Below are 15,248 nucleotides of genomic sequence, written 5' to 3'. Positions count from 1 at the left end.
TAGATCCCTCTCATCGAGAGGTGTAGGATTGATCTAAAGATCATCTGATTCCGATAAGTATTCATGGAGATATGAATTTATTTGTGTTATGGGACAATTCGTCAAGGTCGGCCAGCAACCAGATAAACTCCACTTGTGCTCAACGTTTTAGTATAAATAGATGTGGCCTTCAAGTCATTTCAACACACTTGGGATCTCTTCCTCTCTACTTGTCTTTGGGTTTTTGTAGGAGGAGAGATCCTAAGGGATAATGTTGCCCTAATCTAGAGGGTAGAAGCCGGAACTGCCGGAACAGCTAGGAAATCTGACGCAGAGGGCAGAAGCTGGAACTTCCAGGAACTGCCGGAACAGCCAAGAAAGCTGACGCAGAGGGCAGAAGCCGGAACTGTCAGGAACTGCTGGAACAGCCAGGAAAGCTAATGCAGAGGGCAGAAGCTGGAACTGTTGGGAAAGCTGACGCAGAGGGCAGAAGCCGGAACTGCTGGGAATGACTGGAATTGTCGGGAACTGTCAGGAACGCTGACATAGAGGGCAGAAGTCAGAACTGCCGGGAACAACCAGAATTGCCTGGAAAGCTGACGCAGAGGGCAGAAGCCGGAACTGCCAGGAACAACCGCAATTGTCGGGAACTGTCGAAACTGTCGGGAAAGCTGATGCAGAGGGCAGAAGCCGGAACTGTCGCGAAAGCTGGCGCAAAGGGCAGAACCCAGAATTGCCAGGAATAGCCGAAATTGCCGGGAACGGCCGGAACAGCGGGGAAAGCTGACACAGAGGGCAGAAGCCGGAACTGCCGAGAACTGTTGGAACAGCTGACGCAGAGGGTAGAAGCCGGAATTGCCGGGAACAACCGGAACTGCCGGGAACAACCGGAACTGCCGGGAACAACCGGAACTGCCAGGAACAACAGGAACTGCCGGAATTACTGGAACTGCCGGAACTGCTGGGAACTACCAGAACTGCCAGGAACAACCAGAACTACCGGAATAGATGGAGCATCTGTCTCCGAAGGAGAGCAGCATGCAAGGGACAACTAACTAACATTGTGACAATTGTATGGTACTTGGCAGCAAATACACCAAGCATGCAATGTTACAGCTAGCATGCAAGGGACAACTAGCATGCAACAGCAAGCATGCTAAGGAAAACAAGCATGCTAGGGACAACAAGCAAGCAAGGGACAACAAGCAAGCAAGGTGCAGCCTACACATAGGTTAGTATGGCAACATGGTGCAGCAATGGCACATAATGCAATACAGTGATGGGTACAGTCATGATTAATGAAGCGTGATGAGATGCAGCATAGTGATGATGGGTGCAACATGGTGCAGCTCTATGAGGTGCAACATGATGACGAAATGCAGCACAACGATAGGTGAAGGAGTCACCTTGGAGAATCAGTTGAAGCTGCATGTCTTCAACTGATCTCATGTATCATCTTCTTAGAGATGATATATTCTCTTATCTAGATAAGTCAAAGTGTTGACTTCTGTTGTAAATGTTAAATTATGGCATGTTTTATGCTTAGAGCAGTTTACTTGTTTTTCTTCTTATTATCCACAGATTAGCAATCACATATACATTAACTAAAGTGCAGATAGAACATTAAATGATCAATAGAAAACAAGCCAAGACAAGAGACACAAGATGTGGCAGCTAGCCAAGGACAAACCCCAATGCGGGGAAACCCTTTGATCAAATCTTCTTTTATCTTCAATAGTTCAGCAGAGAGAAATAGTACAAAATCTGAATTCTGTAATTTTATATCAGCAGCAGCAAACCCTAGATCAGCAAAGTCAAACTTGGTCAAACTAGTTGAAATTGACCTCTAAAATACTTGGTCAATTTCTGGTCAACTTGTCCTCGAACACCCTAAAGAAACAGCCCTTGAACAACCTTAAAAGTTCAATCAATTTGCAGATTTCTGAAGTCAACTTGCAGCCCTAAACTAGGGAAGTCAATATTGTCAAACCAGAGGTCAGATCACCTTAATTTTCGTGCCAAAAATTGTAGCATGCCTAGGAGAGGTAACCACACCCAATCCGCACTTTTGGATGGTCAACGCTTGGTCAACGCTAGTCAAAGAGATGACCTGTTGTCCTAGCGTCCTTTCTGCATCTTCCTTGCCCTAAGACGTCTTCCTTTCAGCCACACGTGTGTGAGAAAGAGAGGCTCCTTTTATGCGTAGGAGAGAGAGAGAGAGAACATGAGCGAATGAATTGTCCAAATGAGGAGAATGCTCCTTGTATCTATATGCAAACGTTGAGGATGAATAGACGTGACTGTGGGGCTTCTGAGCCTACATAAGTTTGCTGGCCGACCTTGACAATTTGTCCAAAATCAAAATAAATTCATATCTCGATTCTCCATAAATACTTATCAAAAACGGATGATCTTTAGATCAATCCACCACCTCTCGATGAGAGGAATCTAGGAAAAATATCAGAAGCCATAAATAAGGTGATCCATGTGGAGTTTGGCCCTAGTTGCCAATTTTAACACTCCCTCTCAACTAGGGAGAACTTCATCTACAATCCGTCAGACCGTCGCTGCTATCCATCCATCAAATGCACTGTCTTGTACAGCTTGACCCCACTCTGCTCTGCTCTACTATGCTTTGCTTTGCTCTGCTCTGCTCTGCTTTGCTCTGCTCTGCTCTGCTCGAACTATGAAGAAGAAGAAATGATCGAGGATGTATCATACCATCCTCCACTGACCCGAAGTCAATCTTAGAGTGTGAACCACTCTCACTGATCCGAGATTAGTATCATTGATCCCACATCAATGGAGGTCATCCTAGCATAGGGAGTACAGTAGATACAGCGATGCGTCCATCGATAGTACTACTATGGTCCCTATCCTCATTTCCCTGCACATTGATCAGATGAGAGGTACTTCCCATGTGTCCCAAACTGCATGGGTAGGATGCCTCGACAGGAGAACTAATCATCTTGTCCATAGGAGAACGAATCATCCTGTCCAGTGGATGCCACAGAGAACTATTCATCCTGGCCTACAAGAGAACTAATTATCCTGTTCCACAGTCGCCACGGAGAACGAACATCCCGGCCCACAGGAGAACTAATCATCCTGTTCCACAGTCGCCACAGGGTGTCACAGGGGAAGGTTGAACCTTTACCCTGTACATAGTGCACCACCAAGGGATGGTGAGTCGCCCTGTGGTCACATGTCGGTCCAAGAAGTACCCCACGCCCCCCTAGAGCTCCTAGAGCTCAACACATCATACTCGACCCTCATAAGAGGGTCTCTGAACGACACCAAGTTGTTCTCGGAAAGTTAGGAATTTGACCTTTCCTAGGGTTTTGTCAAAATGTCGGCGACCTGTTCGTCTGTACCGATCATAGGATCACGATGATATCCAATGTAAATCCAAATAGCTAATTGAAGAGCTTTCGCAACCAGACCACCTCACAGGAGGCCATGCTAGCAGCTATGTACTTTGCCTCGGCAGTGCTTAAAGCCACCGACTTCTGCTTCCTGCTCATCCAGGATATCGAGGCAGATCCCAAAGAGAAACAGCATCTGGAAGTGCTCTTTCGGTCCACCACACTGCTTGCCCAATCAACATCAGTATACCCAAGTAGTCTCACATTTCCGACAATGTTTCTCAACCCATGAGTGATTGTGCCACAAAGATATCTCAACAGATTCTTGGCACCAATCCAATGTGAGTGGTGAGCAAGGTTGCACGAAACGGGGAAACGAGTACGAGTTTCCGAAACGGGAAGCGATACGAAACGCGACCTCCCCAAATTTTGGAAACGGGGAAACGCGAATATATATATATATATATATATATTAGGACATTTAAGAAATATGTGCAATCATAAAGCATATATGATACATTCTAATTTATTACATTATGATAAAACTGTCAATTGTCAATGCATAAACTATAAGTATCTAAATTTGCATCACATTTACTCATGAATAATCACATAATGAAAATAGAAATATCCAAAATCAGCCACGAGAAATTTCTAATTTCTTGTCTCGTGCTTGATTGGGAGTCTCCTCCTACATAGTCAAACGACCTTAATGCTCTTGATTAAATACAAGTTTCATACCCTAGTACCCTACATTCTCTTGATTATTGGGAGTCTCCCCTGCATAGAGGGCTTGGTTCTCTTGATTAAATACAAGTTCCATACCCTAGTACATGATAAAATCCAATGGAAACATTGCAATCCCCCCAATCCTGAAATCCTGAAAAACAGATAAGTCTGCTGGATTTTGAGTGAGATCTAAAATTCTACTTTCTCCATATGAAATCCAATGAGGGCGAAACCACTCTCAAACATCCTGAGTCATTTCATGGTAATGTTAAAAATTTAAGTAAAAGGATGAAAATGAAAAATAAAGGAGAATGTCACTTTTACTTTCATTTTCCTTTATTTTTCATTTTCATCCTTTTACTTTAAGAATTTAACATTACCATGAACTGCATATCAACACTAGGGCAAAAGTTCACTTTTATAACTTTAGACAAGCATCTGGAAGCAACTAGAAGTCACTAGGCTAACGTAAGAATAGATTAGAAAACAAATAAAAAATAAAACACAAGTAAATGCTGAAACGTGGGTCGTACGGCCCTGAAACGCATTTCAGGCCGTACTGGCCACGTTTCAGTTTCGTGAAACATGGTAGTACGGCTTGAAATGCGTTTTAGGGCCGTACCAAACGCATTTTAGCGTTTCGTACTCGTTTCCGTACGGAAACGCCCTTCTGCCCCACGTTTCCTGCAACATAGGTGGTGAGGCTCAACCATATGTTCACTCAATGTGTTGACTGCAAAGCATATATCCGGACGACAATTCACCACGAACATTAATGCTTCGACAAGTTGACGATACTCAATAGCATTTCGTAAAACAGGTCCAGCAGCACTACTGCTTAACTTCTTGAAGTCAAGCTCCATCGGGGTAGTTACAGGCTTGCAGTCCACCATGCTGAATCTCTCCAATATCTTCACCACATATTTTCCTTGAGATAGGAAAATCTCCCCTGGTTTCTGCCAGACTTCCAATCCTAGGAAATAGTGCTTAAGTTCTAGGTCTTTCATCTCGAACTCAGAAGCCAACTCCCTCTTACATTCGTGAATGAGAGGGTCTGCACCTGTTAGAAAGAGGTCGTCAACATATAGCACCAATATGAGAGGTTTGTCATCTATAACCTTAAAGTAAAGGTTAGGGTCAGCTTCACTCCTAGTGAATCCCAGCTTCATCAAGTAGCTATCGATCCTCTCATACCACGCTCAGGGTGCTTGCTTTAGCCCATAGAGGGCCTTCTTCAACCTGCACACATGAGATTCTCGATCATAAATCTCAAATCCTTTGGGTTCCTCCACATAGACACCTCCTCTTTGATCGAACCATGTAAGAACGCAGTCTTGACATCCATCTGATGTAGGTTCCATCCTTGCAAAGAAGCAAGGGTTATGATCGAGCGGATGGTGGTATATCGGGCAACAGGTGCAAATATCTCGTCATAGTCTATACCTTCCTTCTGGGAGAAGCCATGGGTGACAAAACGAGCCTTATACTTTTCCATACTTCCATCAACTGCATGCTTTATCTTGTAAAGCCATTTAGAAGTGACAACTGCATTGTCCTAGGGTCTGGGGACCACATTCCAAACATCATTTTTCATAATGGACTCATATTCCTCGGTCATAGCATCCTTCCATACTTGATGCTTGACAGCATCTGTGAATGACGAAGGCTCATTTTGGATGATCGTGCTCATGATGGTCAGGTATCCCTGATACCTGTTCGACTTCTTACTTTAACGGAAGGTTCCTTTGGGTGCAATGTGTCCTTCAGCATCATCAAGTGTCCCCCTAAGAGGAAGGCTCTTGCGGAGGAGGATCAATAGGATCCATCGGTTCTTCCACGTCGGGCATCTTCTCATCTTCCTTTTCCTTTGGTTCCCCAGTGTCAGCTTCTTTAGATCCCCTTAAAGTAGGAAGATTGTCTACTTTGCTAAGAGCCATATCTTTGTCAAAGGTGACATCATGACTAATCTTGACTTCCCTTTGACCAACTACATAGATTCCATAGCCCTTGGTATTTTCGCTATAGCCCACGAAGATTCCTTTCTTTCTAGATGCACCCAATTTATTCCTTTTCTCTTTAGGCACACGAAAATATACAGGGCTTCCAAAAATTCTAAAAAGAGATACATCGGTTTTGTACATATACGACGGTATTTGCAGCTTCGGCCCATAGAAACTTCGAAAGTCTTTGATCATGGAGCATAGCACGGACAACTTCCACAATTGTACGATTCTTCCTTTCCGCCACACCATTCTGCTCAGGAGTATATGGTGTAGTAGTCTCCCTCTTAATGCCAGCCTCTTTGCAAAAGTCATGAAACTCATTGGATTCATATTCAGTCCCATTATCAGTCCTTAAGGTCTTGATTTTCTTTTCGGTTTGATTCTCGATCAAGGCTTTGAAGTGCCGAAACCAAGAGAACACTTCATCCTTCTTTTTCAAGAAGTATATCCAAGTCTTGCGAGAATAATCATTTGTAAAAGTGAGGTAATATAAATATCCTCCCAAGGAGTTCACAGGCATCATACCGGATATGTCTGAGTGAACCAACTGCAATATATCGGAGGTCTTGCTTTGGCTTGAGGGGAATGGTCCCCTTTTGAGATTTCCTTCGGCACATCCTGGACATACACCTTCTTGCTCTAATCTGAACTCAGGCATCCTGGTCACCATTTTTCTCACGTCAGGTAGAGCTTTATAATGAAGGTGAGCAAACCTTTGATGCCATAATTCGGACTAAAGAGATGTGTCACAAGACATGACACCTAGCGGAATTCCTCCGACCTGATATAATGAATCAACTCGAAACCCAAGAGTAAAAGCATCTTTAAAGTTCTTTTTCCATACACGTACCTTGCCATCGCTGAAGGCCACTTTGTAGCCTTTGTTTTCCATTGCCGAAATGGACACCAGGTTCTTTTTGAGATCAGGTACATATAATACATCTTGTAAATGGATTGTATTTCCCTGATTCAATTGAAGAGTGACATTTCCTACGCCTTTCACGGGATATTTTGAATTATCTCCAAGAACAATTTCCAGGTTGGTTTCCTTCTCTATCAAATTATAGAGAGCTTCTTTGTAACTAGTGAAGTGCCTTGAGGCACCACTATCAATAAGCCAATTTCCTAGCGAGTCCGGGGGAGCAGTAGTAGAGAGAGTCGCTGGTAGATAATATTCATCTTGCTTATTGTTAACAGTGTTAGATTCATACCTGGAATTTCTTGCCTTCTTGAATGGTTGTCCTCTTCCTTGATTTCCGGCACTTCTTTTACCTCTTCCATTAGACCTGCCATTCCTTTGATTGCCTTGAGAGGGATTTTGATCATCGTCCCGGTGTGAGTCCCTTTTATCAGGGCACTCCCTTGCATAGTGACCCGTTTTATTGCAATTGTAACATCGTCCTTTGAATTTAGCCTCGAAATTGTTTCTTCTTTTAGCATGAGAAGAAAAGGCAGAGGGATGGCCTTTAAGTGTGGGTATTTCTTGCTCTTCCATCCTCATTTCTTCTTGAATGCATCTGGCCATTAATTCCTCAAATCCAGGAATTACGTTATTGTTGATAAGAGTAGTCTTGAATATATACCATTCAGATGGTATTCCTCCAAGAGTTGTGAGTGTCACTTCCCTGTCAAGAATTACTTCCCCAAATTCCAATAGATAGGAGATCGTTCTTGATCTCGGTGATCCTTAAGAAATATGCTTGCATACACTCATCTTTGCCCTTTTTAATTTCCTTCAACTTATTTCTAAGAAACAAGACTTGATTTGCATCATTAACTTTAAATAAACTTACCAGTCTATCGTAGATTTCCTTGGAGGTGTTCAACTCGGAAACATAGGCAACCAAGCACTTGTCGATAGAGTCCCGAATGATCTTCCTTGCTTTGACTTCTCCCTTGGTCCATTTGTTCCTAGCAGCAGTGGATACATTTGATGGAGGCTCAACAATTCCGCCTCTCACATGGTCCAACACTTCCTATTCTTCTAATATTAGATCGAGAGACATCTTCCATCCATGATAGTCAGACTTCTCACGGAGTTTGTCTTCAGCAGGGAAGTGTGTTGAGGACCCCCTGATTTATTTCAGATAGCCTTGCCAACCTTCTCTTTGGTGATTGCTCTTGCTCTTGCTCTTGCTTGGGCTTTGTCTTCACCTCAGCTCTAATACCATGTTAAATTATGGCATGTTCTATGCTTAGAGCAGTTTACTTGTTTTTCTTCTTATTATCCACAGATTAGCAATCACATATACATTAAGTAAAGTGCAGACAGAACATTAAATGATCAACAGAAAACAAGCCAAGACAAGAGACACAAGATGTGGTAGCTAGCCAAGGACAAACCCCAATGCGGGGAAACCCTTTGATCAAATCTTCTTTTATCTTCAATAGTTCAGCAGAGAGAAATAGTACAAAATCTGAATTCTGTAATTTTATATCAGCAGTAGCAAACCCTAGATCAGCAAAGTCAAACTTGGTCAAACTAGTTGAAATTGACCTCTAAAATACTTGGTCAATTTCTGGTCAACTTGTCCTTGAACGTCCTGAAGAAACAACCCTTGAACAGCCTCAAAAGTTCAGTCAACTTGGAGCCCTAAACTAGGGCAGTCAATACTGGTCAAACCAGAGGTCAGATCACCTCATTTTTTGTGCCAAAAATTGCAGCCTGCCTAGGAGAGGCAACCACACCCAATCCGCACTTCTGGATGGTCAACGCTGGTCAAAGAGATGACCTATTGTCCTAGCGTCCTTCTTTCTGCGTCTTCCTTGCCCTAGGACATCTTCCTTTCAGCCACACGTGTGAGAGAGAGAGGCTCCTTTTATGCATAGGGGAGAGAGAGAGAATATGGGTGAATGAATTGTCCAGATGAGGAGAATGCTCCTTGTATTTATATGCAAACGTTGAGGATGAATAGATGTTATTGTTGGGCTTCTAAGCCTACATAAGTTTGCTGGCCGACCTTGACAATTTGTCCATAATCAAAATAATTTCATATCTCCATAAATACTTATCGGAATCGGATGATCTTTAGATCAATCCTACACCTCTCGATGAGAGGGATCTAGGAAAAATATCATAAACCATAAATAAGGTGATCCACATGGAGTTTGGCCCTAGTTGCCAATTTTAACAGTAAACGTACTCTCTCTCTCTCTCTCTGCTGAACTATTGAAAAACATATAAGAAGAATTGATCAGGGGTTTCCCCACATTGGGGTTTGTCCCTGGCTAGTGTGACATCTTGTGTCCTCTTGTCTTGGCTTGTCTTCTGTGATTTATGTTTATGTCCTATCTGCAATTTACTTTAATGCTGATGTGATTGCTAATCTGGAAAAGATATTGAGCTAACTGTGAAAATTGAAATAAATTGCTCTAAGCATAGAACATACTTAAAATTAACAAAGACACTAACAGGGACTAAGGTGTCATCAAGAAAACATGCCCCTATAGGTACCATCAGGCTACAACCTTGGTATCAATCCAATAGGATATATATACCATCTAGGCCTTCATGCCAAGACACTAACCCTCAGGGATCTAGGTATCATCAAGGTCAAACACTAAAACGGAGTTCCACAAGACTAAGATACCCTCCCACACTGTGATCTAGACATCATCAAGACCAAACCCTAGCATGAGATCTCAACACCAACTAGGCCAAGATATCCTCCCAAGTACCATCATATGTGCAACTTATGGTACTCATCTCTCCTTCAACCAACTCAGAGATATCCACCAATCCAAGCATGTTTCTAATCTTTTCAGGGAGAGATCAACACATTAGCTACTTGCTCATCCATCTAGACATATTGTAACCTCACGACCCCAATCACTTCCAATATATTGGTTCTTATTATTGATATGCTAGCACAATCTTTGGGGTCCTCAACCATTCTAATGTTGCTTAGTTCATCATAATATGTAAATGAATTTTGACGGAAGCTTCTCCAACTTTTTCAGTAGCACCAAACTCAACTTTAGCACTTCCTCAAAACAATCGAATCTTATAAACCACCAAAAGTGTCTTAGCTATTCTCCAATCTCATTCTCTCCTTTCTATACGTATGGTTGACACATCATGTCCTCCTTTTCAACTATGGAGGATATACACTTCCTTCATCCAAGCTCCCTCTCAACGTAGGGAGATCAACAACTTTATTCTTTTAGCTACATAGGTTCTTTCTTTTGCATGATCATATCATTGGAGAACTTCGACCTTCCCAAACTTCATCTCTTCATATGGCAACAAGGTCATCATTCAATCATTAATGTAAACTTCAAAGTCATTAGGGTTCTTGTAGCTCCTTCTTTCCATCTTGCTTATTACAAGGTCATCATCAAACACAAGGTGGGCTTACAACTTCACAACCTCTTGCAAACCATGTGCTTGCAAATGTCAACAACTAGTATAACCAAGCATATAAATGTATATGTACAAGAGCATGAAATAAACTTTATCAATATAGGGTTAGCATGTTATTGCGAGAGCATCTAGGGATATCAAAAACTTAGATATTCAAATCATATACCTAGTTAGCAACCAACTAGGGTTACACTTTCGTGCCCTAGACTCTTACAATAACCTTTGCTAGGGTTTTGTCACAAACCCTAGATACCATCATTAAAACATTAATATTAAACCTTAGATATACAACAACTATGTTGAAGAATCTAGGGCAGTTAGGTGTAGAGTGATTCTTCGGGACTAGATAACAATTTGTGAAGTCCTTTTACTTTTCTTGTCTTTGTTAGCTTAATCTTCTTCTTCTCTTATTAATGCATGTGTGTGTACTTCATCAAACTGCTATCAAAACATAAAACAAGAACACAAGATATTAGCTCTCTGCCAGGGCCAAAACCTCTCTTCTCTTGAGAGGAAAACCCTTCGGTAAGTTTTCTCTTATTGAAACTTCTTTCTTGATCAATGCCGAACCCTAGACCCTTGACTAGAGGATCCTCCAAACACAAGTCAGGTCCTTCCTTTTCTCTGCACTATGTCTCCTCCACACTTTGCCCACCTTCTTTCGGCACTTCGTCCTCCTTCCGACATTTCATTCTTCCTTCCACTGTTAGCAGTCCTTCTAGAAGAGATACTTATCCTTAGTGATATCATTCACCTAATAATACTCCTTTTGATCAATCGAGTCCCTTCTTGATGTATAATGGTAGGCCTAGTGTGACAGCACTGCAACCCTAATTCTCACACGTGTGAGAGTTCTTGTTGATGTTATATAGCTCCTTTTTCCTTCCCTTGAGGTCCTTGCTTCTTCGCTTGGATAGGAGGCTTAGTTTGTAGCCCAAATGATGAGAGATGAGAAACTTTAATGTTGCTACTATAGTGACTGTAGACAACCCTCCTATTCCTCGCACATGTGACTGCGATTTCACCCTAAAACAGTCCTTTATACTTTGGTTATATTTCCTCCTTCGTTGCACTAGAGGCTCCTTGAGACTTGACTTTTCAACCTTTTATTTGAATTCACTTGCTCGCTGATTTTAGAGATGATTGTGTTCCCTTTGGAGGAGTGGACAACCTCTGTATATAGAGGACTATCCCTCCTTTAGTCCGACTTGTAGGTTGTCTTGTTGCGTTGAGGCTGACTTGGCTTCCTTTGCTTCGATGGGTGCTTTTAATGGTGCCATTGCTTCTTTTGATGGTGTCTTTGCTAGGAGGAGACTTGACTTTGCTTGGAGGTGACTTCTTTGACTCTTATACATAATGTAACATACCCTTAAGGTCTTTAACATAATTCTTTTGACTCTTTGACTCACCTATAGCACTTAAACATGTGCTAGACCTATTTCAATGAGAAAGAAACTCATTGACATATATTATAACATAATATTTCTTTTCTTGACTAAATACAAATACGAAAAGTACATTTATGAAGATTGAACCTAGTTACATTTCCTTCAACAAACTAGACCAAGTTAGGGTTTCAACCATATGGAAGCATATACAACTAGGGTTTCATTCCTAGGGTCTTACATTAACTATTACAAGGGTTTTGTCATAATCCCTAATTCATCAAACCCTAAGAAGCAAGGGTTTCATCGAGTGCCCAAGATACCATCAACAAACCCTAAAAATCAAAAGGCTAGGGTTTTACCAAAATGAACAAATAGCAAAAGATAGTATGACAAGGGTTTATTTAATCTAAAGATCAAACACCTTAGCAATATAAGAGTCTTCATGATTCTATAGCAAAACCTTATAGATGAGAGAGTCAATAGCTTAAATAGGTTTTAAAGATAATGATCGTACCTGCCCATATGATGGGGACCTGCTACAAATCTTAGAATTTTAAACATACCCTGAGTTGCTTCTTCTACAAACTTGAAAGGGCTCCCTCTTATTATTACATCTTCATGGTCCATCTCCATATGAGTCTACTTTTATCAAAGTGCCCAAGGATTTAACTTGAGTACCAAGTCTTTACACTTCATAAGATCAATATATCTTACTTATGAAGTGCCTGCAACATTTATAGACATGTACCGCCAAGCAAAATATACAAGTACGAAGCATGAAGACAATTTGATTAATCTCTGGAATCTTTAGAGAGGGAGAATTCCTAGGGTTTCCAGATCCAAAACCGAAGTCTCATGATGTTACTTTTCAAAACATCGACTCTAGGATTTGAATCTCAAATCCAATTCTATCCTTACTAGGGATTGCTATTTCTCCCTAGACTACCTACAAACCCTAAAGACTAAAGGCTAGGGTTTCTATGAGGGAACAAAATAGAATAGGGTTAGGGTTTTTGAATAGGGATCTCTAATTAATATCCATGTAGGGTTTATAATCCAAATATAAGACTACAAACCTTAAACTTAAAACATATAGAAAACCCCTATTGCATATTTGTATATAGAGCTTTAAATAAAAACTCACAAATGAACATGTTTATGTTATACATGTATGTTATATCAGCCTTACCTCACCCTTTCTTGAAAGTGACTGCTCCCCAAGTTATACGTCCTTCAGTGCTGCCTTCAAGATGCTCTTTGCAAGGTGACTTAGCTGTAGCTGCAACTTTTCTAGACTTAACTGTAGCTTGCTCAATGGTAGACTATGCACAAATAACTTCTTTCAGTATTTTTGAGATTCCTGTAGCCTTCTTTAGTGCACAAAACTATATTGTACAGAGGCTTTGAAACTTCTCCAAGACTGTGAATTAGTTTCGTCTTCAATATTTCATTATTTTGATGAATGGAAGGGTTAATAAATTGTTAGGATTTTGACAACCACTGAAGTAGGTCTTACAAATAGGCCTAATATGCTTTTCAAAATTTCGGCTTTTCCTTTCTCTGTTAGGCAGATCCCTTTACTGGTTAAAGGTTTGCTCTCTTAATCATTTCGGACCTCTGGCCTAGGTCTTCAGTCCAATTGCAATGATCTAGATATTTTAATAGGCCCATAAATATGCTTTTTAAATAGTTTGGTTTTGCTTCTATAAGATTCGGTCTTGATTTTACTACAAGGTGTATCCTTTGATGGCCTGCAAGTTTGATTTTAGGTCTCTGAGGTTTCAATTTCAGACTTCTGGTTAGGTCTCTTTTCTATGCACTTCATGAAAATTACAAGTTCCTCAGATCTCACGCACAGAACTTCAGATTAGTTTCTGAGATGTATGCAGTGATCTAGAATGGTCCTTTAATTTGTTCAGACCTCCTTTTGGATGGAATGAATTTCAGGACTATTATAGACAGTCCACAAATGCTTGATTTTGAATAATCCTTAGAGCAGTACGAAACTCTTCTTGTGATACTCCGGCTGCCTATTCCTGTAAGCTTACCTCTGATACCATGTTCAGAAATCCTTAGGGCAGCATAGTTAGGGTTTATTTAATTTGAATTCTCTTTCTTGACATTTTCTTGTCATGTTCCTTGTTAATTTTTATTTGCACTTATTATGAAGATCACGAACACAACAAAAGAACACGAGATGTAGGCACTCCAGGGCAAAACCCCTCTTCTTAGGGAAAAACCAATAAATTTAATTATTGTTAGCTAAATTTCCAACTCTTTCAACTGTTGGGTTAGCTAAACATATTATTAGGTCATGTTTAATTGAAGTAATTAATATACTTGTAAATAGCCATAATTTCTGGCCTTGGATCCTTTTAATGTTCACTGCCATTAGTCATATCGTTGTTTGTTTCTTGCCTTATAAAAATGGACAAAGGTTTAAGGTTCTTATTATAGAATTTGTGTATACAATGATTTAAAAGTGAACATTTTACATTTTCCGAAGCTGTGATGTACAGGTAGAAGCTACAAATAGTTCAAAACCTTTTCAAGGAATAGATAAGGAATCTCTTCCCAGTCAAACACCTGTCAAATTGAGAACACTAGTGGAATCTACCATGGATATTGCATCTGCTTCACCTCGTCGATATTTCTTTGAGGTAAGATGTTTTCTATATGCAATCTCTTTTGTAATCAATTGCTTATAGATGCTTTCAAAATCTGCTTTTGTTGTTTCATGTTTTCTTTATTAAAGTGACTTGTCAAAAACATATACAAGGTATGTTCAGAAGTTTCAGTGTCTACTCTAAGTAGCAGAAGCTTCAGATGAGTGTTTGGAATTGAAATTATATGCCCGACCTTTGAACTGCATGGTTTACGTGCCTTGGACAGTGGTAAAATCACTGCCAAGCTGAGAGCAAATGGAAAATTCAGAGTTGAATGTTAGAGGATGCAAATCAACCGTCTTCTGTTGATTCTTCGCAATCAACCCAACTTTATCCATGCGAGGAACATGAGCTGATTTCCTTTCAAAATTCGCAGATATTTTTATCTTGAAACTTTCAAAGATCTTGAGGTTTCTCTGCTTATATTTCGTTTTATTGAGTCATCTGACTCATCTCTTAGAAATTACTATCAGGCATGACTCTAATTTTGTCATTTTTAATACACAAGCTGTGTGCCTGCCACTTAAAACAGCAATGCAAGATTTCAATGTATATTGTTCCATAACATATCTTATTTTTTGAATATATAATTATTTTGAAAAGGAGGAAAGGTAAGCAGGAGTGATGGCTACATCGGTAAAATCTTGTTTTCTTCTTGTGCTGTTTCTATGATTGAAAATTCAAATTTCAGAGAATTATCTTTTCTTGTTAGTGTAAAGTCTAGAAGTCCAGAAGCCTAAACCTACAGATGGAAA

At 40.5% G+C, this 15,248-nt stretch overlaps 1 protein-coding gene across 1 annotated transcript in view; it reads left to right on the top strand.

The window, feature by feature from the left end:
* LOC149166852 (Flavodoxin family protein) overlaps positions 1–15,248 on the top strand; it is a 451,658-nt gene that overhangs the window by 387,491 nt on the left and 48,919 nt on the right. The window contains exon 10 of the mRNA XM_089432790.1: positions 14,351–14,487. Within this exon, the coding sequence (XP_089288916.1) occupies positions 14,351–14,487 (137 nt within the window). The remainder of the gene's footprint in view (positions 1–14,350; positions 14,488–15,248) is intronic.

This window comes from Pinus tabuliformis, chromosome 5_1 (assembly GCF_031772625.1).
Source record: "Pinus tabuliformis cultivar Carrire ecotype Pingquan chromosome 5_1, CPIR1, whole genome shotgun sequence".
Classification (NCBI taxonomy): domain Eukaryota; kingdom Viridiplantae; phylum Streptophyta; class Pinopsida; order Pinales; family Pinaceae; genus Pinus; species Pinus tabuliformis.
This window is presented reverse-complemented; position numbering and strand designations above follow the sequence as displayed.